Source organism: Dama dama, chromosome 20, assembly GCF_033118175.1.
Source record: "Dama dama isolate Ldn47 chromosome 20, ASM3311817v1, whole genome shotgun sequence".
Classification (NCBI taxonomy): domain Eukaryota; kingdom Metazoa; phylum Chordata; class Mammalia; order Artiodactyla; family Cervidae; genus Dama; species Dama dama.
In genome coordinates, this window is record NC_083700.1 from 15,667,704 (window position 1) to 15,694,039 (window position 26,336).

General features: G+C 52.3%; 1 protein-coding gene and 1 non-coding gene across 6 annotated transcripts in view; one reads left to right on the forward strand and one right to left on the reverse strand.

Moving 5' to 3' along the window:
• The window catches only part of IQGAP3 (IQ motif containing GTPase activating protein 3), a 39,482-nt gene extending 16,683 nt beyond the window's left edge, over positions 1-22,799 (forward strand). For 2 of the 5 annotated variants that reach the window (XM_061120539.1, XM_061120540.1), the window contains exons 14-39: positions 313-434; positions 537-700; positions 2,047-2,137; positions 3,248-3,415; positions 3,509-3,648; positions 3,757-3,927; positions 7,310-7,393; positions 7,558-7,629; positions 7,731-7,800; positions 10,569-10,777; positions 11,476-11,628; positions 11,922-12,085; positions 12,419-12,643; positions 13,492-13,632; positions 15,068-15,152; positions 15,582-15,814; positions 16,175-16,307; positions 16,409-16,511; positions 17,057-17,183; positions 18,454-18,541; positions 19,315-19,527; positions 19,977-20,143; positions 20,435-20,536; positions 20,987-21,095; positions 21,773-21,832; positions 22,251-22,799. In XM_061120539.1, the coding sequence (XP_060976522.1) occupies positions 313-434; positions 537-700; positions 2,047-2,137; positions 3,248-3,415; positions 3,509-3,648; positions 3,757-3,927; positions 7,310-7,393; positions 7,558-7,629; positions 7,731-7,800; positions 10,569-10,777; positions 11,476-11,628; positions 11,922-12,085; positions 12,419-12,643; positions 13,492-13,632; positions 15,068-15,152; positions 15,582-15,814; positions 16,175-16,307; positions 16,409-16,511; positions 17,057-17,183; positions 18,454-18,541; positions 19,315-19,527; positions 19,977-20,143; positions 20,435-20,536; positions 20,987-21,095; positions 21,773-21,832; positions 22,251-22,319 (3,463 nt within the window). In that variant the 3' untranslated portion in view covers positions 22,320-22,799. Of the gene's footprint in view, positions 1-312; positions 435-536; positions 701-2,046; positions 2,138-3,247; positions 3,416-3,508; positions 3,649-3,756; positions 3,928-7,309; positions 7,394-7,557; positions 7,630-7,730; positions 7,801-10,568; positions 10,778-11,475; positions 11,629-11,921; positions 12,086-12,418; positions 12,644-13,491; positions 13,633-15,067; positions 15,153-15,581; positions 15,815-16,174; positions 16,308-16,408; positions 16,512-17,056; positions 17,184-18,453; positions 18,542-19,314; positions 19,528-19,976; positions 20,144-20,434; positions 20,537-20,986; positions 21,096-21,772 lie in introns of all 5 variants that reach the window. The other 3 variants (XM_061120541.1, XM_061120542.1, XM_061120544.1) reach the window with 2 other exon arrangements.
• TRNAW-CCA (transfer RNA tryptophan (anticodon CCA)) lies at positions 17,561-17,633 on the reverse strand. The gene has a single exon. It is a non-coding gene; the product is annotated as a tRNA-Trp (tRNA).
• Positions 22,800-26,336: the final 3,537 nt, after the last annotated feature.

Consider the following 26,336-nt stretch of genomic DNA (forward strand, 5'->3'; position numbering starts at 1 on the left):
TTATGAGTGGCTGTAGGTGTACTTTGGGGAGTCATTAGCATATGGTGCTTCAAGCCATGAAATTAGGTGAGATCACTTAGAATGTGAGTATGGCGGGAGAAGGGCTTGAAGACTGAGTCTTGGGGTGCTCTGTGCTTGGAGGTGAAGGAGGAAGTAGCAGAGGAGACTCAGAAAGGGCAGCCTGTGAGGTGAGGTGAGAACCGGGAGAATGTGATGTCCCGGAGGCCAAGCGAGGAAAGTCCAGGAGTTTCCCCTGGCCTCTGGCTGGTGATGCACATGCTCCCCCCTCATCCTCACTCACCTGGCGGCCAGGTACTTTGATGCTCTGGTGAAGCTGCGACAGATACGTGGAGTGGACGGGGCCTTCCTGAGCTGGAATGACCTACAGGCTGCAGTGAGCCAGGTCAACGCCCAGGTCCAGGAAGAGACCGATCGTGAGTGGAGTCCAGGACAGGGGGATGACGGCCCAACTCGGACAGCCCCACCCTTCAGCCATAAGTCTGGGCCCTCCGCCCACCTCACTCTCCCTTTCCCAGAGGTCCTTGCGGTCAGCCTCATCAACGAGGCTCTGGACCAGGACAACCCTGAGAAGACCCTCTCCTCCCTTCTGCTTCCTGCTGCCGGCCTGGATGATATCAGCCTGCCTGTTGCCACTCGGTACCATCTCCTCCTTGTGGCGGCCAAAAGGCGGAAGGCCCAGGTGAGGTTTGGGCTGGCTGGGTTGGTCACCAGCACAGGAAGAATATCCCCTGCCCAGTATGCACCCTGGGAAAGCCAGTCTGCTGGACATGGTCCCTTCTGGGGGTGGGAAGCAGGGGGTTTCTGATCTGGTCTTGGGGAAGAAGGGCAGAGCGCCAGCTGACAGCACAGAGTGACCTGTGGGCACCTTGGGTGTGGGAAGGGCACAGGTCTGGGGGGCTGAGAACCCAGGCTGCACTCCCTGTTCTGACGCTCAGTGACCATGTGACTTACAGCAAATCCCTAACGTCCCTGAGCTCTCCTTATACATCTGTAAAATACTACATGCCCTGATCCTACCTCCCTACTGGAATGGGGATGAAAAACCAAGTGAGCTGATGAATGTGGCAGGGTTTTGAGCCTGTAATGCCCGGAGTAGGGCACAGCATAGAGAGTGGCTGAGGGCTACTAGTCCTAAGCCAGACCAGCTGAGTTTGGATCCTGGCATCTGACCCTGCACATGTTACTTACCCTCTCTGGGCCTCAGTTTCCTCACCTACCAGCTTGTGATAATAATAAACTTACCTCAGAGATATAGGGTTTAGGTGCGATAATATGACAGGGACACCAGCTAATGTTGATCGAGTTCTCACCCTGTGCCAAATCTTGTCTTATGTACTTTACAAATGTTAGTTCATAAGTGCTTTAGAACACTGCCTGGAACACCAGTGCTCAATAAAATGTTAGTTCAGAAAGTTCATCTAAAAAAAAAAAAAGAAAAAGAAAGTTCATCTATGAATGAGGAGAGTGGGGAGGGAGTAGAGTCTGGGGTTGGAGCTGGGTAAATCTAGGGAGGGTACAAGCCTGACAGCGAGGCGGGCACAGGCTCCCTTGACCTGGGTGGCAGAGGAGCATGGGGAGGAATGGGGAAGGGAAGGTGGAGGTCAGGGTCAGGACTGGCCTGAGAAGCTGTGTGTTGAGGCCTACGGGAACGGGGAGGAGGAGTGGGGAGAGCCCATCACCCTCCGATGTGGGCTATCCCTGGACATGGCTGAGGCACAAGGGCAGGAAAGGAAACTCTTGGGAGCGTGGTGGATGCTGAAGGTTTAAGAGGGTTCTGGGGTGCTGTGGCCCAGCCGAGTTGATGCATGGCCTGAAAGCAGGGTGGGAAAGAACGCTGTGAGCCTGGCAGCAATCCAAGGGAGCCACACGGCTGTGCCCATGCAGGCCCCAGAGGGGCACAGAGGCTGCTTATCCCCATGGCTCCCCAAGTCAGCCCGCAGTTTGGCTCCCCTGGGCACCTGGGCTTGGAAACCTGGGGAGACCAGCCTGAGCTCTCATCATATCCCATTGTTCTCAATTTGTCAGGTGACAGGGGATCCCGAAGCTGTGCTGTGGCTGGAAGAGATCCGCCAGGAAGTGGCTAGAGCCAACCAGGATACAGATGCAGCCCGGAGAAGTAAATGGGCCGGGGTGGAGGTGGGGGGCAGTACTGGAGGGGAGAGGGCTTGGGGGAGGCGAGGAGATGTGGGCTCAGTGGGAGCCCAGACAGTCAGGTAGCCTCCCCAGTCACCTCCTTCTCCATTTCAACTGATTTGCGGAGGCAGGCCAGAAAGAGAACAGGAGGGCTGTTGCTTTGACCATAGGATGGATTTCCTAGCAGTCAGCTGGGCAGGAAATCCTCTGGAGTCGAGAGCCCCTGGTCCACCCACTGCCTCCTATGCCTTCCTGTGTGCACTTTCCTCCTGCAGTGTGAGCGTGTGAAACAGGTGGGGGCCGAAAATCCATCCCATTTTCTACTGGCAGCTTGAGTTTGGGTTTCAGCAATTAGCTCTGGTTAGAGAATGTTTAGTCTCGAAGTTGGCAAAGAGGGGTTGGCTTTGAGGAAAAGTAAGGGCCAAGTCGGCACAGACACTGCCGTTCTTGTGTGGGATGCTGCTGATGTTAGTTCTCAGGGTCTGGAATCCATCTGTGTGTCTGTTAGTGACCGGAAGGCAAGGGCTGCATCAATTCCCCCCAATTCTTAGACTTTATTCTCCTCCTATGGAACTGTGCTGTGGTGTCTCTGACCATGTCTTGCCCCAGAACTTCTGTACAAGCCTTCCTTTTACCATGCCCTAGTCCAGCCCTGCCTTCCCTGGTGGCTCAGTGGTAAAGAATCCGCCCGTCAATACAGGGGACACAGGCTTGATCCCTGGGTCTGGAAAATCCCCTGGAGGAGGAAATGGCAACCCACTCTAGTATTCTTACCTAGGAAACTCCATAGACAGGCGCCTGATAGGCTACAGTCCATGGGGCTGCAGAAGAGTCAAACACGACTCAGTGACTAAACAACAGCCGGCCCTACGCTGCCTTCTGCCAGGAAGCCTTCCTGGATGGCTCCCTTTCCCTTTAAACACAGCTGCATGCTGCTGCTGTTCATCCATCCATCCTGGGATGTCCTTGTCCCTTCCATCACACAGCATGATTTTGAGTCCTCCTTCTCTGGATTCCTTCACAACAGACAGGACAGAGCCTGTGGGAGGGGCTCAAGGGAAAATTGACCACTTCCTCTCTATACCCCTGTTAGTGGCTCTTGGTGTGGCCGCCATCAATCAAGCCATCAAGGAAGGCAAAGCAGCCCAGACAGAACGGGTATTAAGGAACCCTTCCGTGGGCCTCCGAGGAGTGGTTCCCGACTGTGCCGATGGCTACCAGCGGCTCCTAAAAGATGCCATGGCAAAGAAGCAGCGCCCAGGTAGTGGCCTCACCTTGCCTCTCCCCTTCTTGGCCAGCACCAGTTACCTCTCATCTTCTCTGAGCCTTCTTTGCTTATTTGGCTTCTGCTTAGGAGATACAGCACTCTGGGTTCAACATGACATGAAGGATGGTACTACCTACTACTTTCACCTGCGGACCTTCCAGGGGACCTGGGAGCAACCCCCTGGCTGCCGCCTCAACACCTCCCACCTAACTCGGGAGGAGATCCAGGTTGGTGGGGCCCCTGTGAGAGAGAGGGCTCATGGATGGGAGGTTTCCTGGGGGAGAGGCTCCCACCCACCAGGACACCACAGGCCCTCTCTTCTTCTACTTCTGCAGTCAGCTGTCACCAAGGTCACCACTGCCCATGACCGCCAGCAGCTCTGGAAGGCCAACGTGGGCTTCATCATCCGGCTCCAGGCCCGCCTCCGTGGCTTCCTGGTCCGGCAGAAGTTTGCTGAACATTCCCACTTTCTGAGGACCTGGCTTCCAGCAGTCGTCAAGATCCAGGTAGCAGACTCTGGCCTTCTGAGCTGTCAGAGCTGGACTTCTCTGAGGTTCAGAGTCTCCTCCTGCTTCTTCTTTGCTGAGTGGAGTTGGGATGGTCTTTTGGCCTCTGTACAGTAGTAGTTAAGGGCATGGATGCTGGAGCCCAGACTACTTGGGTTTGAATCCCCTCTCCACCATGTTAACTAATTACTTACTCTCGCCCAGTTTCGTCATCTGAAAACTAGTCATCTGAAAGTTGTAGCACCGCTCTTCCAGGGTGTTATGAGGTGATATCTAAAGTACATTTAAACAGTACCTGGCAGATAGGCAAGAACATGGGCAAATGCTAGTTACTGTTGTTATCATCATACCATCCAGAGGGTATGAGAGCTGCTTTTTAGCTTCCCCCCAGAGAGAGTGGAACAAGATTTAGCACGACGTCAGGGTTTAGACACCAGGAGGACTAGAAAGGAGTAGTGAAGAGGTGGTAGTGGTGATTGTTATACAGAAAAGGGATGGAATCCCTTAGGGAAAGAACTTCTACCTTTCTCTCTAGCCAACCCTTTCCATTTTTATTCTTCCAACTTTTGGGTGGTCCAGTGTAGCCTCTGAGACCGAACTGTAAGTCACTCAGGCACGAGGCCTTGGGCTGAGGCACTTTCCAAGCCAGGAACAGTAGGAGCTGAGCAAACAGAGGCCTCTTCAGGCAGACGTGACCTGGAGGGTCTCATGGCAAGGTGGGCTGTGTAAAGACTTTATTTCATGAATACCTCCAAATGCCCAGTATCTGCAAAGGATACCATTTGGCATTCGGCAAGGACGAGAGATGGTGTGTGAGACACAGATGCGTGCTCACGTCTCTTCCACTGCAGGAACTGGAATACATTGGGTGTTAGATGTTGTGGTAGTGGGGACACAAAAATAATAGCAGAGAACCCTGAGGGAGCCAGAGGCTTGGAGACGGGCCAGTGCCCTCAATGAAAATATGGGGTATGTGGTCACTGAGAGTGCAGGTGTTAGATCCTGAGGCTGCAGTTTGCATTTTGGTCCTATTCCCCTTAGGTACCTTACTGAAGCCCTTGCCAGCACCGGTTTCCTTATTCATGGTGATGGTTCTTGCCTCATGCTGATTGTGAGGGTGAAGCAGGAAAATTACATGTAGCATTTAGTGCAGGGACATGCTCTATTGGTGAAAGCCGTTATGAGATGTTAAATTTTGGGGCATTGATCCCAGAACTCAGAACCTTAGCCATCAGCATTTAGTGTCTGAATCAATCCTCCTGAACGCAGCCTGGAATTTCACACCAACTAAGGAGCAGAGAAGCCACACCAACAGTGGGAGAGGGGACAGAGTCAGAAGGTGAGTTTGCCACCCATCCTAGGGCTGTGCTGACTCTGGCCTGGGTCTGGGAGGCAGAGAAGGGAGGTGGGGCCGGAACCCCAGGCCACCTGCTCTCCAGCGAGGGAGAGTGAGAGTCAGAAATGGAGCAGCCTGGGTCTCCTGAGAGCTCTGACCCTGGCTGGGACCCCAGTCAGGGTCCTGAATTCTCACCAATCCAAATTGGGAGGCCTTCTCTCTTGAAGGAGAAGCCATGTGGGGATGGGGGGGCTGGTAAGAGCAGAGAGGAGACCCCTCCACCTTTCCCTGTAATAACTAGCAGTATGTCAGGCAGTAGGGGAGTGGGCGGGGAAGGAGTGCTGAGAAAGGACATAGACTTAGGGCTCCCTGGGCTCTAGGCTCCAAAAGGGACAGCTGGTGCCATGGGGCCAAGCTACCTGTTTTATATCCTTTCCCAACAGAAGGATGGTGTAGGTCTTAGGGGGAAAGCCTGGCCAGGAGAGTTGGCTTTAGGAAAGGCTGGGAGAGCAGTTGGCTGAAAGGGGATGCTCTTTTAAAAAATGTTCTGGCTGTGCCACATGGCATCTGGGATCTTTGTTCCTCTGCCAGGGATTGAACACGTACCCCCTGCACTGGAAGCACAGAGTCTTAACCACTGGACCACCAGGGAAGTCCCTGAAAGTCAATGCACTTGACACATTAAACCATGACATCATCAGCGGCAGAGTGTCCTCCAGGGTCTGAGCGCCCAGGAGAAATTTAATGTGTGCCCTAAAAGACAGGTATCAGTAGGTAGAGATAGGGCTGGGGTGAGGGCATAGACAGACAAAGGTATGGGGCAGCAGATCGTAAGGCATGTTTAGAAGAAAGTGAAATATCTGAGGTGGCTAGACTTCTTAAGGAAGCAGGGCCCAACAGACAGTCAGAGAGGAGTGTGGGGTCAGATGGTGGAGATTTCCTGGAAACTCTGGGGCTGTGAGAAGCATGGTCCAAGTAGTGTTTTAGGAAAATTCACACAAGCTTGGGGTGAAAGGGAAAAGGCCCACAGGAAGGACACCAGAACAGAAGGGAGTCATGAGATTTGTGTCTTAGAGACCAAAGCGAGTGTGATTATTGAGGAGAGGGTCATTGAGACGCCTTTGCAGCAGACTAGTCAGCGAGGAAAGGCCATCAGCCTGACAGCTGAATTCCTGGGGACCTTGGAGGGAAGATTTGCTTAGGCCTGAGGTTCAGAGCTAAGTGGTAGAGTTGTGAAGAGAAGCGTGAGTTACGAGAACACGAATGACCAGCTGCCCAGATGGCCACTGTCAGAGATGGTGGGCACACAGCTCTGTGCCGGCACACACTTCCCAGCCGTGCCACCATGCACGTCTCCAGACTTCGGATTGTGTGATAGTGTGTGGGTAGGTTTTTTAAAAATGTATTTATTTGGCTGCACTGGATCTTAATTGCAGCACGCAGCATCTTCGCTGTGTCATGCAAGGTCTTTCATTGCGGATCACAGACTCTCTAGGTGTAGTACGAAGGCTTAGTTGCTCCATGGCATGTGAGATGTTAGTTCCCTGACCAGGGATCAAACCCACATTCCCTGCATTGCAAGGCAAATTCTTAACTACTGGACCACCAGGGAAGTCCTATGGGTAGTATTTTTATGGGTGGATGAGTATGTTGCAGGGGATATGGTACATGCTGTGGTGAAGTTGGTAAGTGTATGCTTCACTGATATCTTTTAAGCTTGTGTCTTAACACTTGTTTCTGTGAGGAGGTGTTGGTTATGAATGTATGTTTGATTGCATAGTGCACACGTCAGAATTTGTGCGCGCGTGTACGTGTTTGCTGGGTCCAGGGAGGGTGGCAGAGAGCTTGAGTGGCTACATGCAGATATTTAGTCTTCCCCATGAAGTTGGCAGTTCTTTGAGGACAGAGCCAAATTTGCCTCTCCACTCTCCTTTCCTGCCTCCCCACCACTCTTTTCTGGAGAGTCCAGAACGAGGCTTTTCCCACAAGCTTTTCAGGACAGTCTGGACCAGCTGGGGTCATCTTTCTCCCCCTTCTGATTGGCAGGCTCATTGGCGTGGTTACAGACAGCGGAAGATTTACCTGGAACGGTTGCAGTATTTAAAAGCAAACACAAATGCTGTAATCAAGGTAGCTCCCGTGATTTGGGTGGGTTCCTGGCTCTCTTAAAGGACCCTCTGAAAACCATTTGTAGTCTTCTAACCTCCCATGAGCTCTGGAGGAGGCTGAATTGGCCTGGGTCTAAGGGCGGGCCCTGAGCCTGGGGCTCTGAGTCAGTCTGTCTCTGCCCCCAGATCCAGGCTTGGGCCCGGATGTGGGCAGTTCGGAGGCGATACCGGAAGCGTCTGGGCTACTTCCAGAAGAATGTGAGTGTCATTCTGCTCCCCTTGTCCCCGGACCCCACCTTTGTCCATGAAACCAGGGCAGGGGCCACCAACAGTCCTTTTTCCATCTGCATTCATGACAGGTCAACTCCATCGTGAAGATCCAGGCATTTTTCCGAGCCAGGAAAGCCCGGGATGACTACAGGATGTTAGGTAAAGTGCCTGGTTTCCCTCCTCTGTCTATGCAAGTGACTGTCCTTGCGAGCTTCCTGGCTTTCAGCAGTGAACGAGGCGGAAAGCCATACCACCCCTTAAACTGGGGCCTTGGAGAAGTGGTCTGACCTTCCTGAGCCTTTCTCTCACCACCAGCTAACGCCTACAACCTTGAGCATGCACCGTAGGACCCAAAGTGGGCCGAGGAGTGAGGAGGTGTGCTCCTGCCTTTGCCAGTCCCCCAGTTTGCTGGGAGTGGTAGGAGTCCCCTGCGAGTCAGGCAGGTCCAGGTATCCCTCCTGGAGCCACACAGCAGGTTAGGGGGAGGTACTAGTTGTCTGTGCAGGAATGTGGAACAGGGCTGGTGACAAAAGCCTCCCTGCCCCACCCCAGCAACAGATAGCCTCATCACAGGAAAAGTCCCTCGAACCAGCTCCTATCTGTACCAGGCTTTGATTTTCTTCTTCTTACTATGACACAAGTCAAAAAAGCAAAAAAGAAGAGAGAAGGGGAGAGGGAAGAAAAGGCTCTTCTCCCTATAGTTCCAGCCTTTCCCCACTTTGCCCTCTTCCCTGACCCATGACTCTTCCCCCGTTAGTGGCCCAACCCACAGGAAGGCAGACCTGGAGTCCTTTCTGCAGTCCTGGGGAACTTGAGGGGGTTTCATCTTCCTGCCCCATGGGAACTATGGTTCCCAATAGTTGAACATCCCTCTAAAGTCTTACAGAGGTCCTTCAGGGCCCTCTTGATTCCTGTGTCAAAGCCCAGAAACCCAGCCTTGGAAGTCTGCCTCCCTTTGGTGAAGTGGACTAGTGGTCCATCTCCAGGTAGGCCTCCCGCCCTGGGTTTCCTGAAGAGGTAGGCCCCTTTCCTTCCCGGGCCCGAGACTACGCTTCTGGGCTTCAGGGTTGTGTACACTGTCCAGGAATCATCTCCTGCACCGCCTCAGTCCCTCCTCTCACCTGGCCCTGTGGCAGGGATGCCCGGGCACCTCTCTGACCACAGAAACTCGGCCCATTGGCTTCTGGGCAACTAGCTGCTTTTCCCTCATTACCTCTCCCCAGCTTGGCCATTTCTGTTTTCTGTCTTGCTGTTGCATGAACACAGGTGCCCTGGAGGCATCCTTTGTCTTCTTTTTCTTCTTTAGTTTATAGTTTTTCTGGAAGAACTTGTTTCCACACCCCACCCCACCCCCACTCCATGTAGGGAGCTGCCACTTCCTAGCCATGTGGCCCTAGGCAAGTTACTGAACTTCTTTATTGCCTCCACTTTCTCACTTATAAAATGGAGATAAGGATCAGGTCGAGTTGTTGTGAGGATCAAATGAGTTAAGTGCTGTATCTCCTTGAATTCAAGATGCCATCAGTTGTCTTTGGTTCCACCACTCTTCACTCCTCAAAGATCTGTCCTCCATGCAGTAGCCAGATTAGTTTATTAAACCTTGTGATCTTATCACTGTCCTTCTTAAAACTTGTCAGGATGCCTCACTGCCCTGGGGATAAAGTCCAGCCTCCCGAAACTCTCTGACCCAGCCTCTCCTGCACCTCTGGCCCCACTGACCCCCGCCCTTCCCCTCACCCCCTGCACCCTCCACTCCATGCTCCAGACATGGCCTTTAGTGGCACGCTTTTACTTTCCCAAAGGTCCCCATGCTTGCCCCTCGCAGAGCACTAAACCACACTGTAGTGAGTTGTTTAATTGTCTGCTTCCTTTACTGAATAGCCTTTAAGGACCAGGCTTAGTTTTGTTCATCTTCCACATCTCACCCTTTTATTTCTTACTAGCTGTGTAGCCTAGGGCAAGTTACTTACTCTCTCTGTGCCTGAGTGATCCCATCAGTAAGTTACAGTGTATAAAGTATGTAAAGCACTTAGAGCAGTTTCTGTTCCATAGTGAAAATTGTATGTGTTCAGTCAGTTCAGTTCAGTCGCTCAGTCATGTCCAACTCTGCAACTCCCATGGACTGCAGCACGCCAGGCCTCCCAGTCTATTACCAACTCCCAGAATTTACTCAAATTCATGTCCATTGAGTTGGTGATGCCATCCAATTACCTCATCCTCTGTCGTCCCCTTCTCCTCCTGCCTTCAGTCTTTCCCAGCATCAGGATCTCTTCCAATGAGTCAGTTCTTTTCATCAGGGGGCCAAAGTATTGGAGTTTCAGCTTCAGCATCAGTCCTTCCAATAAATACTCAGGATATTTGTTGTTATTCCCTATAGCTTAGCCCCGAGACTCTTCTTTGCTCAAATGCTCATTCCAAAAGAGATTCAAGGAGAATCCATCTAGCTCTGATCTCCCTATATTGTAAAACCCATTGTTGCGTGAAGGTCAGGCAGGGCTGAGTGGAGGCTGATAGGTGGAAGTGAACTCAGGATGAAGGATGAGTAAGTCAACCTGGAACGAGTGGGGAATGAATCAGAATAGGGGGGCCCAAACTGAACTGAACTGAACAGAGGCTGCTAGGGCTCTGACTTCAGGGTGAGATGGCGCTGAGATAGGCCCGGGTTGGGGTGTGGGGGGAGCCCAGGCAGAGGAAGGCAGCTTTTGTGTCCCCCCTGGTTATAAGACAAGGAGTTCAGAGACGGGACTGGCTGGGAGGCCAGTTCTGCCCTCCAACTGCAGGCAGAACTATTAGAAAAGAACTGGAGTTGGGTACCTGCTAGCTTCAAGCAGCATGGACACTGAGGGTGGGGCTACTGGGGAAGAGGGCGGCGAGGAAGTGTCTGGTGAGGACATGTCTAATCCTGACACTGCTTCTCTTGCTGCCAGTCCACACACCCCATCCCCCACTCAGTGTGGTACGCAGATTTGCCCATCTCTTGAATCAAAGCCAGGAGGACTTCTTGGCTGAGGCAGAGCTGCTGAAGCTCCAGGAAGAGGTGGTCAGGAAGATCCGGTCCAATCAGCAGCTGGAACAGGACCTCAATCTCATGGATATTAAGATTGGCCTGCTGGTGAAGAATCGAATCACCCTGCAGGTGAGGGGCCCACCTGAAATCTAGCTAGCGGCCTCTGGAGAGCTGATGCTGGCCATTCTCTGGTTGCTAATCAGATATTTTCTGAATGTCTAGATTTTATCATCGGGCTCAGGTCCTTGTTCCAGCGGTCCTCTGCCCTTCTAGTCATTTGTTGGGGGCACATGATATAATGGAAAGAGCACTGGACATAAAATTGTAATGCCTGGCTCTGCTGACTCCTCGTGATGGGACTGGAGGCTGGTTGTTTAACCTCTCGGTCTGTTTCCTCATTAGTAAAGTGGGAATAATGAGAGTGCTCACCAGGGCAAATGTAAAAATAGATATGAAAGCTCCTTAACCTGTCAGTTACCATACATATATGCTGTGATGAGGTAGAAGTGACGCAGCAATATCTCCACCACAACTCTGTACAACAGGCTAATGAGAAGTAAGAGCAGGAATGAACAGACCTGGCGCCTCAGTCCTGCAACCCATGTCTCTTTGGAGACTCACCTGGTGAGAGCAGAGATGCCAGGTGGAGTCTCAGGACAGTAGGAGGCCCTTCCTCATCCGAGAACCGTTTATCTCCCCTGGCTCATGCCTTGAATACCTTGAACAGCAGAAAGCCCAGGCTCTTCAAAGCACTGACTCTAGACCACATGTTCTGTGTTCTGTGCTGGCCTGGATGGGTTGCATCACCTGCTCCCCCGCTCCGGCAGGAAGTGGTCTCCCACTGCAAGAAGCTGACCAAGAAGAATAAGGAACAGCTGTCGGATATGATGGTTCTGGATAAGCAGAAGGGATTAAAGTCGCTGAGCAAAGAGAAACGGCAGAAGCTAGAAGCTTACCAACACCTCTTCTACCTGCTCCAGGTAAGCAGAGGGCTTTGGGAGGAGACATCTGTATTCCCTCCTGAGGCCCTGGGACCTGAGGCCTTCATGTCTAAGCCCTTGCCTGCATATCAGGAGTCCTTTCCTGCCATCCTAATATTCTGTGCCCAGGGAAAGAGACTGCCTCCTTTCATTTGTCTGTAATGTTCCTAGTACCCCTGAGAAAGTGTAGCAGTGCTCTCTATTCCTCGTTCCAGTCAGCAAAGCCTTTCTTTCTCTGGTCACTAGTCCTTGAGGTACATTATCAGCCATTCCTATCTCCCCATTGCTTTCAGACTCAACCCATCTACCTGGCCAAGCTGATCTTTCAGATGCCTCAGAACAAAACCACCAAATTCATGGAGTCAGTGATTTTCAGTCTGTACAACTATGCCTCCAACAGCCGAGAGGCCTATCTCCTGCTCCAGCTGTTCAAGGCAGCACTCCAAGAGGAAATCAAGTAGGTTTTCCGGAAGCAAAAAAAATGGGAAGAGAAGGGGTTAAGAGATGCCACTGTTGGCTCCTTTACAAGGTGACAATTTATTGAGGTTTGAAGGTAGAAATGGACTCAGAAGACCTCTTTTCTCTGCCTCCCATGGAGGCAAGGCATCTCTTGGGACAGCCCGGGGGGAGGACAGGTGCTGACATGTTAACATCACAGCTGAGACAGAGGTAACAGGACTGTCCTTAAAAAGAGGGATGCCAACGCAAGCTTTAAATAAAATCTCAAAAGGAAAAGCAGCTCTTCTATACCAAAGCAGGAGACCAGCTTCAATGACCTCTTAATCCACAGGTCAAAGGTGGAGCAGCCCCAGGATATGGTGACAGGCAACCCAACTGTGGTGAGGCTGGTGGTGAGATTCTATCGGAACGGGCGGGGGCAGAGTGCCCTGCGGGAGATCCTGGGCAAGGTGATCCAAGACGTGCTGGAGGACAAGATGCTCAGCGTCCACACAGACCCTGTCCACCTATACAAGAGCTGGATCAACCAGACTGAGGCCCAGACAGGGCAGCGCAGGTGGGCAGATGGGCAGAGGGAGAGCTGTCTTTGATCAGCTTGGTCTTGGGCCTCACTGGGGAAGCTTGAGTGTGCTTTGAAGGTGGCATATAAATGAGCTTGCTGATTTATGTAAATATGACACCAGCCCTATAGGATGAAATAAGGTAGCCTTTTAGACCCCCTCTGGTAATTAACATGGAACTGATGTAAATGACACCGGACCTGGTGCGCTTAACACGGAGTAAGCCCAGATGAATATGCAAATGTGTATAATTGCTGTGTCAGTGCTTGCAAATGATTTGTCAGATATACTGGGAGCTGGGATAGGACTCCTTATTGATAGGCGTATAACTGAATATTCAGATTTATAGATGAATAGGCAAATGAGGTAGTGGAAGAAATAAATTGGCTTTCAGATTGGAGGCAGTAACTGAGGTGCATAGGACCTAGGGAGATGGAGCCACGGAGGAGAGTAGGCAGTGCTAGTGGCTTCTCTGGATGGCACACAGGCATATGGGGGCAGGTACTGCAAGGCCCTGGCCCAGCCTTCACCATCCCCACAACTACCAGAGTTGTGCAGGGCAGCCCTGGTCTCCTCTGGTTCCCCTTGGGATCTTTCCACAGACCCCAGGCCCTCCATTTCCTCCTACACTCTTCCACCTCCCCATAGGTGCTTCATCTCTTCTTCCCCCCACATCACTCTAGTCCTCTCTGAGTCCTTTCTCTTATTCTGGCCTAAACCCTGGGCTGCCCTCAGCAAGGATATATGAGATCTTGTTGTGAGATGAGTTTAAGGGGTGGAGCCTCAGGAAGGGGAGACCTTGGGAGGGGTTTCTGGCTGATAGCTTGTCTCTCTCTGCCCACAGCCACCTCCCCTATGATGTCACCCCAGAGCAGGCTTTGAGCCACCCTGAGGTCCAAAGACGACTGGACATCTCCCTCCGCAACCTCCTCGCCGTGACTGATAAGTTTCTTGCAGCCATCATCTCATCTGTGGACCAAATTCCGTATGTGCAACAGCCTAGGCATGGATCTCCGGAGGGCTCGGGCATGGTGGGGAGAGCAGAGCAGTCCTGAAGGATGGCAGGCAGGAAGGGAAACTGGGCTGGGGTTGCTCGAGGGCTTCCAGGAGGTGGGTGGAGAAGGCTCGAAGCCCGTGCTAGAGACTTGTCCTGGATTATAGCACACATGGATCTAGTGGGCAGTCAAGACATCCCTGGGCCAGAGAAAGGAACCTCAAGTGATTATGGGGACATGTGATTGTCTGAACGTTAGTGGTGGAAAATATAAAATTCTTCAGTCTGTGGAGTCAAAAATAAGAAAACTTCACACCAGTAAAGCACTTTATAAAAGTCCTTTCCTTTCTTAAAATTTAGTCAATAATTATTTTCTGAAAAGCAAATGATTGAAAATGTTGACAAGGTGGGTCTCCTCTAGATCGTCACTCAGCCAGCCACCCTTTCTGGTACTCACTGGTGCCTGGGGCAAGGTGGGGATGCGGGAGAGGGGAGCCCACAGAGCTCATGTCCCTGCTCCCCAGACCTGGAAGACTGGATTAAGGGTTTACAATTAGGATTCAGAGAAGATTGTCCTAGGACTGATAAAGGAAAGCACACAGTGAGCTGTAAACTTCTCTCCCTGGCACCCCAGGAGGAGGCAATAGCTTTATAAAGTATTTAAATAAATTTGTACGTGGCACATCCATAATAGGAATAATAATAATACGGTCCCAGGGATCGAACCCAGGTCTCCCACCTAGCAGGCAGATTCTTTACTGTCTGAGCCACCAGGGAAGCTGTTTGAATTGTACTCTACCATTACTTTCACAAAAACAATTTTTCTTGAGCCTCACGAAAGCCCTAGGAGATAGAGAGGGCAAGAATGAACAGTCCCCTTTTCCAGACCAGGGAATAAACTTGTAAGGGGAGCACAGTAGCCTGAGCTGACATCTCTGGTTAGTGGTGGAGTCAGGACCAGATGCTTCTACTCCAGTTCGTTGTCCTCCTGGGCCTGCCTTTAGCCCAGACCAGGCCCTCACAGATGCTCTGTGATAACAGAGCCTCCCGGGCTGTCCTGGGGTGGAGTTCTGGCTGTAGGTGTCAGACACCTAACGTACAGGCTCAAGCTGCTTCTGTGGGGAAGGCAGGATGGACACTGGGATCTGGGGTGTCCCCAGGGGAGACTAAAGGGGGCCAAAGAAGAGGCTCTGGGGACAGGCTAGAGGCTCTGTGAGAGCTGGCTGGGCCCTGGTCCTGGGTGCTGACACAAGGGCATGAGGGAGGGACAAGGCCCAGAGATGTTTGGAGGAAGCAGCAGGGAGCTGGCTGTGGGAAGTGGAGGGCCAGCTCTGGTGTGGCTATGCCCAGGGAAGGAGAGGCGGGCACTCTGGCCCTCACGCTGGGGTAGGGGCAGGGCCATAGTGCACCTATTGCTTGGCCCCAGGTACGGGATGCGATACGTGGCCAAGGTCCTGAAGACAACTCTGGCAGAGAAGTTCCCCGACGCCACAGAGAACGAGATCCATAAGGCAAGTGTTGTCGCCCATCCCCACCTTGAGAGCTCTGCTTTGCCCTGATGTTGGCTGTGAACCCGCAGAATGAGACCAAAGGACCAAAAAAAAAAAAACCTATGCTATAAAAAGCCAAGAAGGTGAATATTCTCCACCCTGTCAGTCAAGCCTGGCTCACCAACAGAGCTCAGGTGGCAGATGGGAAGGCGTGCAGGACAGGGGTTAACAGCAGACAACCCTGGGCCTGTCGGAGCGGGCTCCAGTCCCAGCTGTGGCGAACGTTTGCCGCGTGACCCTGAGCGAGTTGCTGGGCTGCTCTGGGTCTGTTTTCTATACAATGATGGGATTGACCCAGGGGGTCCTTCCAACCGGCTCAGCTGGGAGAGCGGGGCCGGGGCTATGGAGGTGGACCACAGGCGCTTCTACGGCCGTCTCCTCTGCCCTCAGGTGGTGGGGAACCTCCTGTACTACCGTTTCCTGAACCCGGCTGTTGTGGCCCCCGACGCCTTTGACATTGTGGCCATGGCAGCGGGCGGCGCGCTGGCGGCCCCCCAGCGCCACGCCCTGGGGGCTGTGGCTCAGGTCCTGCAGCACGCTGCGGCCGGCAAGGCCTTCTCCAGGGAGAGCCAGCACCTGCGCGTCTTGAATGACTATCTGGAAGAGACGCACCTCAAGTTCAGGTCTTGGTCCCGGCTTCCTGTTCCTCTCCGTTTCCTTCTCCTCCTCCTCTTCCTACCTTCTTTTCACAAACCACTTCCTTTCACGCACAACTCACTTTCTCAAATCTGTGAGGAGGGGAAGCACAGAGGATAGTTAGTGGGCTGGAGGATAGACTGTTGGAAGGATTCCCAGTGAAAAGAAAAGAGGGCTATTGAAGGAAGCTGATTTGAGGGGGCCACTTGGGAGAGGTGAGGCAGCGGATAGGGGGCAGAGTTGGCTTGAGCAGTCACTGGCAAGGTGGGAGAAAGGCTGATGGGCATAGAACATGAGGGGGGTGCCGGACCGCCCCACCCTCTCACATGCTTTTCCTCTGGAGCTAGGAGGTTCATCTGCAGAGCCTGCCAGGTGCTAGAGCCAGAGGAGCGTTTTGCAATGGATGAGTACTCGGACATGGTGGCTGTGGCCAAACCCATGGTATACATCACCATGGGAGAGCTCGTCAACACGCACAGGGTGAGGGCCTGTGCAAGCTCGGGGCAATGGGTGGGTGGGCTGGCCCTGGAAGGAGGGCCTGGCTCAAACTCTGTGTCTCCTTTACTCCCTCCATCCGGTAGCTGCTGCTGGAACACCAAGACTGGATCGCCCCTGATCACCGAGACCCCCTGCACGAGCTCCTGGAGGACCTTGGGGAGCTGCCCACTGTCCCTGACCTCATCGGTGCGTGCCACCCTTGACACTGGGGCGGGCGGGCAGGTGGGCAGGGCCTTGGAAGATGCCCTCTCGAGTTTTTGTTCAGTCTGGGATGTGTGGCAGGAGGCTGGCTCCACACTCCCTCTCTCCCTCTGGTCCTGAGATGGACGCAGACTGATGTAGCGGACCCTGTGCCATCACATAAATGTGATGTTAAGTCACGTGAGATAGGACAGAGGGATAATGGCCTGTTTTGGGTCCCAAAATGTGTCTCTGATGAGGGTAGATTTCAGGAGCTGTGAAATGGAAGGAAGTTGGCTTCCAGAGGCAGAAGGGCAGGGCAGGTGGGGACAGATAGAAGAAAGCCAGGAGGCGCTCCTGGCCTGGAGAGACACAGCCCCAAGGACACAAGGGGTAGCTCCGTGGGTGTCAGCCCTTCTGCTGGTGCTCAGGGCTTGAGGGTTCAGGGTGGTCAGAGGGACAGTGGGAAGGCTTCCTGGAAGAGGGACATGTGGAGCAGCATGGCCCCATCTGTGCGTGTTCTAGTCTCTCTCCTTCCTCACCTGCCTCAGGGGAGAATGTGGCTACGGATGGGAACGTGGATCTGAGCAAGCTAGAAGTGTCCCTGACTCTCACCAACAAGTTTGAAGGAATGGAGACCGACGCTGACGACACCAACACCCAGAGCCTGCTTCTGAGGTGGAAGCACAGCCTCAGCCCCCTGGGACCCCCCCGGGCCAGCGAGCTGGCTGCTCTGGAGTGGCCATCACGCCTTCTTCCCGGACTCTCTTATCCTCCAGAAAGTTCTCCCCAAAGCCTAACTGGCCTTCCCCTTCCTGCAGCCTCAGCTGTTTTCCCTCTGGCGGCCTCAGCTTTTGGCTCCGTGTTGTGGCTGAAGGCAAAGGACTCGTTAGGACATTGGCAGCATGGTTGTTTGCGTGTTGTTGTGCTGTCTACCAAATGCTTGCCTTTTTTTATTGTTTGTTTATTTATCTGGCTGTGCCAGATCTTAGTTGCACCATGCGAAATCTTCTTTGTGGCATGTGGGATCTTTAGTTGTGGCATGCGAGATCTAGTTTCCTGACCAGGGATTGAACCTGGTTCCCCTGCATTTGGAGCACAGAGTCTTAGCCACTGGACCATCAGGGAAGTCCCGCAAATGCTTTCTTACACTTCATTTAACATAAGGGACAAACAATGAGGTAGATGATGGTTTCCCTGCCTTCCAGTGGAGGAAAGAAGCTCAAGCTAAGTGACTTACCCAAAGTCCCACAGCCAGGAGGTGAAGGAAATTGTATTCTAATCAATCCCCTGGCCTTGTGAACTGTGGTCAGGAGATGGGTGTGGAACTATTCAACCCCATGTCTGCAAATGTGAGGAAGGACCCCCGGTAGGCCCGGGCTGGTCATCTAGGCAAAAGAGGAGCCAGGTCACCACTTGGACCCCCCTGCCAACAAGACAGCCTCTCCACACATCCATTCACGGAATAAACCAATGAGTTGGGTGTTCAGCTCTGTCTTGCCACGGAAGGCCTTACAGCAGGGCCAGGCTAGAGGTGAACACACGTCAGAGGGCACCAAGAGGGAGGTGGGTGTCAGGCGCATGAGAACTCAGAGGGACATCTGGATAGGAAAATGTTTCACAGAGGAAGAACTGCATCCTTCAACCAAAGGACTCAAAAGAAGGTCATTTGTGGGAGGCGTTGTAGGCAGAGGACACAGAGGCATAAGAGAGTACAGTGTGTTCAGACGTGGTAGTTCGGTGTCACAGGCCATCGGTCCACCCGGGTCTTCCTCCTGGTTACATTCTCTTCATAACACCTCCCTGCTTTGCTCTCTTTCCTTACCTCCAGCCATGCCGGGCAGCCATCATGCAGGGCAGGGCTACTTACTTGCAGCTCCGTCGCCAGCCCCAGGCCAGACCCTGCCCCATCCCTCACCTCTCCCCCATCACTCCCCTCCTTCCGCAGCACCAAGCAGATGCTGGCTGACATCATGCAGTTCCACCCAGGAGACTCCCTCCAGGAGATCCTATCCCTCTCGGCTTCCAGGGAGGAGGTGAGTGGCATGCTGGCTCCCAGGTCCTGTCTCATCCACCGCCCCCTCCAGCATGGCTGGTTCCTTTCCCAGGGCCTTGTCCACAGTTGGCCTCAAGCAGACACCTTGCTCACCAGTCATGTGAGCTCTGGGGAGCTGAGGCCTCTGCCCTTAACCCCCAGAGACCCTCAGGCTGCAGAGTCCCAAGACTGCACCTCCTCCCTACTCCCCACTGAAACAAGAGTGAGCCCTGCAGGAAAACCAGTCCTGCTGCAGCCCTGCTGTCAGTGGTCGGAGGGGTCGGGGGTGCAGAGAGGCAGACTGGGCAGACTCCCTTGAAGAGCACCAAGGAGCTGGCGCTCAGCATAGGGAATGGGCCGCTTGAGGGCCTGAAGGCAGGAGAAGGTGATTAAGTGTGGGAGGCCAGGGGCAAGTTGGACCAGCTGGATTACAGGCTCAGCCAGGGTCTTCCCAGAGCACAGGTGTGGAGAGCCAGTAGAGGCCTGTCCCAAAACCATGAGACAGAAGGAAGGAGACGCCCCCAGGTCCCCTGGAGCCATCACATATCTCCACAGTTGGGAAGTCTCAGCCAGTGTCCACTGGACTCCCTTATGCCGTCCTCCTGCTGGGTCTCCTTGGGCCACTCGTCCTCTGTGCTGACCCACGGGGCCCTTCAGTGTCTATGAAGTTGTACACTTTGATGTTCACCACCCATCCCACCCCTGGGGTGGGGACCCATGGGTGGGACAGAATGTCAGCACCCACTAGACCCCTGTAGCCTCTCTGCCCCCCAGGAAGCAGCCCACAAGCGGCTGATGTGCCGACGCCAGGCCTGTGAAGCCCAGACCCCGGAGCCGCTGCGACGACACCGCTCGCTGACGGCCCACTCCCTCCTGCCGCTGGCAGAGAAGCAGCGGCGTGTCCTGCGGAACCTGTGCCGACTCGAGGGCCTGGGGTTGGTCAGCGCCAGGGACAGCTACCAGGGGCTGGTGGACGAACTGGCCAAGGTAACGGTCTGGAGGGAGGGAGAGAATGTGTGTGTGTGTGTGCGCGCATGTTCATAGTGTCAACACTTCAAGGGCAGGCCTCTCCCTGGGAAGTGCCCACCCAAAATTGTCACCAGCCAGGGGAAGGCCAAGTGACTTCCAACGGCCTTTTTGAAGGAAAGGTCTCAAAATTAGTCAGGGAAGGGAGTATTCTTAGAACGCACTTTTACTAAAAAGCAAGCTTTGGAACTGTTACTCCTCAGTAGGAGGGAGGCCCTGAAACATCCTTTGAGGGTTTGGGGTGGAATCCTTGAGGTTGTTCTCCTCCTAGAGAAAACTGCCTTGAAGTCTTCCTCTTCCTGCTTGTCCTGAAGATCCTCACAGTAAGTTGTTCTTGGGCCTGAGTCAGGCCTTGAGGCTCTCCTGCCAGGAAGGGTCGACTCACCCCTCCCTTGGTCCCCCACCCCCAGGACATCCGCAACCAGCGCAAGCGTCGGCAACGGAGGAAAGCAGAGCTGCTGAAGCTCCAGGCCACACTCCAGGGCCTGAGCATGAAGACCACCTTTTATGAGGAGCAGGGCGACTACTACAGTCAGTACATCCGGGCCTGCCTGGACCACCTGGCCCCCAGCTCCAAGTAGGTGCTCCCTTCCTGCACTCTGAAGGTGACCTATGACCTCTCCTCCCACCCATGTCGACCTTTGCCCCACTGTTTGCCAGCTTTGGAACAGACATCTCCCCCCCAGCACAGCGTGGTCCCTTCCTGACCTGTCTTCGAGTCTCCCTTATAGAGTCTTGGGCTCAAGTGTCTTCCACCAGTGAGGAGTCTTCCTCAGGCTCTGATTGCTTCTACCAGCCACCGAGAGAATTAGTGTCTTTGGTGTTGAAGAGTTTGTTAAATGAACCGTCTGGGCCTTTTCTTCATCAGGAGTTCTGGGAAAGGGAAGAAGCAGGTATCTCTCCACTACACGGCTGCCCAGCTCCTGGAGAAGGGTGTCTTGGTGGAAATTGAAGATCTTCCCACCTCTCAGTATGTGTCTTTGGAGGGCAGAATGTCAGGCCCTAACCTGGGAGGCGGAGGGGGGATCTATGGGCTGGGCACTGGATGGGAGGGGAGGAGAAGCATGGTCCCTGCCCTGAAAGAGCTATTAGGATGATGGGGAAGACAGGACAGCTCCTGACAGAGAGTGAAGGCAGTGGGCGTGGTCTGGCACAGTGCTAGACGCCCCAAGGCACAGGATGCTGGGAAAGCATCCTGGAAGAGAAAACAGTGTTTTAGGGCCAGCCAGAGAAAAGGGCTGAGGTGTGCTGAGCAGAAGTAAAATTGGAAGGAGGAAAAGAGAGAGAGGGAGTGACACAAGGGAAGCCTGGCTCTGGGTGGCACGCAGCACTGCCTGGGTTGAGCAGCACGGGGTGGAAGAGTGGGGTGTGGCCCTGGTAAAAGGCAGTGGGCCCCTGTTTTGAATCCTGTTCTTGATAGTTTCAGAAATGTGATCTTTGACATCACCCCTGGAGATGAGGCGGGAAAGTTTGAAGTAAATGCCAAGTTCCTGGGTGTGGACATGGAACGATTTCAGCTCCACTATCAGGTGAGGGGACACTCCCATGAGCCCTCCAGATACCCGCTGGGCTTTAGGTGCTAGCCTGAAGATGGAAGGCTGGCCTGGCTTCCCTGGGCCTTGGATGATATCAACTTTGTTCCCTATCCAGTCCACATTGTCTGTTCCTGAAGACAAGAACGATGGTCTGTGTAGCCCAAGCCTCTCGGTCCCCGTGCCCTGACACAGACCCCTCAGACAAGCAACAGGAGACCACTCTCCTGGTGGTGGTGGTGTCAGAGCAGATTAATATTTGACGCCCTATCCCATGTCAGCGGCTTTACACACTACCTCATTTAATCCTCTCCAAAGCTCTCCAGCATTATCCCTATTTTATAGGCTCTGAGGCTAAAAGGTTAAGAAGCTGGCCTAAGTCATGGGCCAGTGTTCAGGGAAGCAGTGATTTTAAATCCAAATCTTGCTGCTCTGCTGCTTTGCCTTTTAAATGATTTCAAGCCCTGGCTCTGCCTGAACTGACATTTGGTCCAGTCACTGCACCTTTCTCTTGGTCGTGGTTTCCTCATCTGCAAAGGGGTTCTCCACGCCCGCTTCGGTGGCCAATGCCACTGGATGACTCTACGGCTCCACGATGTCAGTGTTTTGTAGGCAGTGTGGGCCACAGTGAGAAGCCCTCCAACTCCCCTCCCTGCCCCTTCCCTCCCTCCCAGGACCTCCTGCAGCTCCAGTACGAGGGTGTGGCTGTCATGAAACTCTTCAACAAGGCCAAGGTCAACGTCAACCTTCTCATTTTCCTCCTCAACAAGAAATTCTTGCGGAAGTGACTGAGGCAGGGGGTGCTCCCCAAGCCCTTCTTACCTCACTGGATGCTTTTCTTAACACTAATGCACTGCTCCACTTTCCTGCAGACACCCAGAACTCAGGCCCAGGCAAGGCTCAAGGAGTCTCGCCCTTTCCCCAGCTGGGAGGAGTCTGGCTCCCTGGCCCGAAGGCAGGGTCTCTAATTGGCTCCAGTCTGGCCATGTGGCTTATAAGCCACAGAGCCCCATGAGTTTCCAGCCTGATGGAAAGGAATGAACCCAGGGCTTGCCCTGCGAAGGCTACCGCTCTAATGTCTGCTGCCGTCTTCCCAATACGATAAGTATTGTCCCAGCGGCCTGATTCCTGCTGCCTCCCTTCTCTCTACAGACCCAAGCCAGGGCTGGGCTCCCTGTCCTCACCCCTGCTTCAGCAGCAGCATGTGTTCTATCCTGCTGAAGCCCAGGCCACTCTGCTGCCGTGATGCCTCACACCCTCCCACCCCTGACCCTCACCCCGGTTGGACAGCACTCATTAATGCCCACTCGGCCTTGTGACACACAGCGGCCTGGGCAAGATGACCCTCCATTAACCTCAAATCTCATTCTCTTGTTTACAGTCTGTTTTACATGTGGGTCACCAGGGTATTTATTCTGTCCTGTGCAACCTTAATCATGGCTTTTATTCTTTCTTCCTGAGCTCAGAGAAAGAGTTCCCATTTCCCTATTCAAACTAATACTCATGCCAATCTTTTATTCCTTGTATATAAAGTCACCTTGGGTCCCTCGTGTTTAGATCTCATTATTTCAGCCTCATACGGTACAAAAAGCAGTCTTTCCCTTTTCTCTCTCACCCAACAGGATTCTTGCATCTGAGAGCTAACTTCCTGTTCTTGTGGCCCCTCTGATTTCAGTTTAATATAAACAGCTGTTACCTCCACATCTGTTGTTAACCACTTATTTCATCTGCAGAGAAGGCCCGAGTTCTGGGATAAATCCTCCCCGGTGAGCAGGGGAGTCTTTCCTGCAGCAACCCCGTCACCTTTCTGCAGGCATCCGCTGTGCACCCTGCCTACCTGAGCTCATTGGTTCTTAATGAGATGTGGCGTTTATTCCTCTCTTCCCTCCCCCAGGGGACAGAGAGGAGGAAGAAATGCTTAGATTTGGATTCCATTTTTATTGGCCACTCTGAAGACTAAAGCCAAGAGGAAGGGAAACCAGTCCAGGCTCTCCTCCACTCATTTTGCACACATTTGCAGCAGGTTCTTTTCCTGAGCCTTGGATGACAACACCAAAGGCGCCTGAGCCACAGCTTCTTGGTATCGTGGGCTCTGCACCCTGACCCAAATCCCCTGTCCGTGAGGAAAGCTCCCCCTCTTTTCCCCCTGGGTTTCAGGAAGCTGGGAGGAGGGGACAGTCTAGATGGACACCTGTCCTGCCCTCTGTACTCCCAAGCAGCTCCTACTGGGCAGGCACACACAAGTCTACCCAGTGCAGCCTGCCTCCCTGCACTCCTTTGCATCCTGTCACTCAGGATCTGTCTTGCTGTCACATTCAGTCTGTCACATCCTCCCCCCGCTGCTTAACATGTCACAGCAAAGACTTCAAGTACCGCCTCACTCTGGGTGACAGTGACACGTACCAGTGGATCCAAGTTCCTACACATGATCGGTCATCGTTAAAAGACTTAGATTCACCAAATGATTCCAACACTGTCCCACTGTGACGCTCCCCGACAATCACAGGATCTCTGCCACATACACCACGTATAGAGAAGTCCCAATAGTTACTGTGATTGCCAGGATATTTACACACATGTACTACTCACAACAACTACAACCGTAAGCAGTCACCATTTTCATTTAATAGATGATGAAACTGCAGTTCAAAAGGTCAGATAACTGCACAAAGCTCCACAGCTATAAGGGGAAGAAAGTCTTTAAACTCAGGTCCATCTGCTCAGATTTATATTGCCCTGTACTTTTCTCTTCTCTGAAACACTTCCACTTCCATTACCCCACACTCTCATGCCACTCTTTTCATTCAAGCCCACCCCACTCCACCCTAGTGTTGGTCCCTGATGAGCTTCAGTTCATCTTTTCCTAACTATTGGTGCCCAATCTGAGATACAGGCACTTAGTTCCGATGGGTGGGACTAGATACCAGTACTACCTCTTTGGTGGACAATTTTGCAACATCAGAAATACCAAGAGCAGGGACTTCTCTGGTGGTCCAGTGGCTGAGACTGTGCTCCCAGTGCAGGGGACCTGGGTTTGATCCCTAGTCGAAGAATTAGATCCTGCATGCTGCAATTAAGACCTGGTGCAGCCAAATAAATAAATATTTAAAATATATGCATATTTAAGTGCAGGGTACCAGGACAATTCAATCGGGAAAGAGTAGTCTTTTCAACAAATGGTGCCGGGATACTGGATATCCACATTCGAAAGAATGAAGTTGGACCTGTACCTCACACCATAAACAAAAATTAAAACATCACAGACCTAGATATAAAAGCTAAAACTATAAAACTCTTAGAAGAAGCATAGATATAAATTTCCAGGACTTTGGATTTGGCAGTGGTTTCTTCAGATACTGAAAGCAAAAGCCACAAGAGTAGATAAATTGAACTTCATCAAAATTCAAAACTCTTGTGCTTCAAAGGACATCTTCAAGGAAATAAAAAAATAAAAAAAAAAAAACCCACAAAAGTGGGAGATGTTTTCAAATCATGTATCTGACAAAGGATTTATATCTACAATGTATAAAGAACTCTTACAACTCAAAAAGATAGCCCAATTAAATGGGCAAAGAATTTGAAAAGCCATTTCTCCAAAGAAGATACATGGATGGCTAATAAGCACATGAAGTGATGCTCAGGGCTCCCCTGGTGGTCCAGTGGTTAAGAATCTGCCTGCCAATAAACACGGGTTCGATCCCTGGTCCGGAAAGATCCCACATGCCCTGAGGCAACTAAGCTCCCGGACCACAATTACTGAGCCTGTGCTCCACAACAAGAGAAGCCACTGCAGTGAGCAGCCCAGGCACCACAACTAGAGTAGCTCCTGCTCGCCGCAACTGGAGAGAGCCCCCGTGCAACAGTGAAGATCCAGCACACCCAAAAATAAATAAATAAAATCTTTTAAAAAAAAAAAAGACTGTAAAGTCCCAAGATTATTAGAAAAAAATGATACTCAACATCATTAGTCATTAGCAAAATGCAAATCAAAAGCATGAGATACCACTTCATCCCCACTAGGATAGCTAAAGTACAATAGGTAATAGCAAGTGTTGGTGAGGCTGTGGAGAAATTACAAGTCATGTATTGCTAAGGAGGCTGTAAAATAGTGGAGTCACTTTGGAAAACAATCTGGCAGTTCCTTGCTAAACACAGAGTTACCATATGAGTCAGCAATTTCACTCCTAGGTATAAATCCCAAGAAAATTGAGAGCATATGTCCACACAAAAATCTGTATACAAATGTTTATAGCATCATGATTCTTAATAGCCAAAAAATGGAAATAGTCACATTGCTCATCAGTTGACAAGTGGATAAACAAAGGGTGATATATCCATACAATGGAATATTCAGCCATCAGAATGAAATACTGATATAAGCTACAACATAGAAGAATCTTGAAAACATGCTACGTGAAAGTCAAACACAGGCTTCCCTGGTGGCTCAGTGGTAAAGAATCTGCCTGCCAATGTGGGAGACTCCAGTTTGATCCCCGGTCCAGGAAGGTTCCACGTGCCACGGGGCACCTAGGTTTATGCGCCACAACTACTGAGCCCGTGCCCTAGAGCCCATGAGCCTCAACCACTGAGTCTGTGTGCTAGAGCCTCTGCTCTGCATCAAAAGAAGCCACTACAATGAGTGGCCCACACACCGCAACTAGAGGCTAGCCCTGCTCGCCACAACTAGGGAAGGTCCACGTGCAGCAAAGAAGATCCAGCACAGGCAAAAATAAATTAATTCATTTTTTTAAAGAAGGCAGAAAAGAAATGATGAGCCAGATCTGAGTGTACTGATGTGAAAAGCTGTCAATGGTACATGTTACTTGGAATGATATGTGAGAAACGGGGCAGTGGTCCACCTTTGGGGAGTAGGAAGTACCTTTCTGTGCTGTTATTACAGTGAGCTTCTACTGCTGCTGCTGCTGCTAAGTCGCTTCAGTCATGTCTGACTCTGTGCGGCCCCATAGACGGCAGCCCACCAGGCTCCGCCGTCCCTGGGATTCTCCAGGCAAGAACACTGGAGTGGGTTGCCATTTCCTTCTCCAATGCATGAAAGTGAAAAGTGAAAGTGAAGTCGCTCAGTCGTGTCCGACTCTTCCCGACCCCGTGGACTGCAGCCTACCAGGCTCCTCCGTCCATGGGATTCTCCAGGCAAGAGTGCTGGAGTGGGGTGCCATTGCCTTCTCCGGAGCTTCTACTAGTGTTATAGAAAAGGCCAGCGCGTGCTATGGGTCTAGA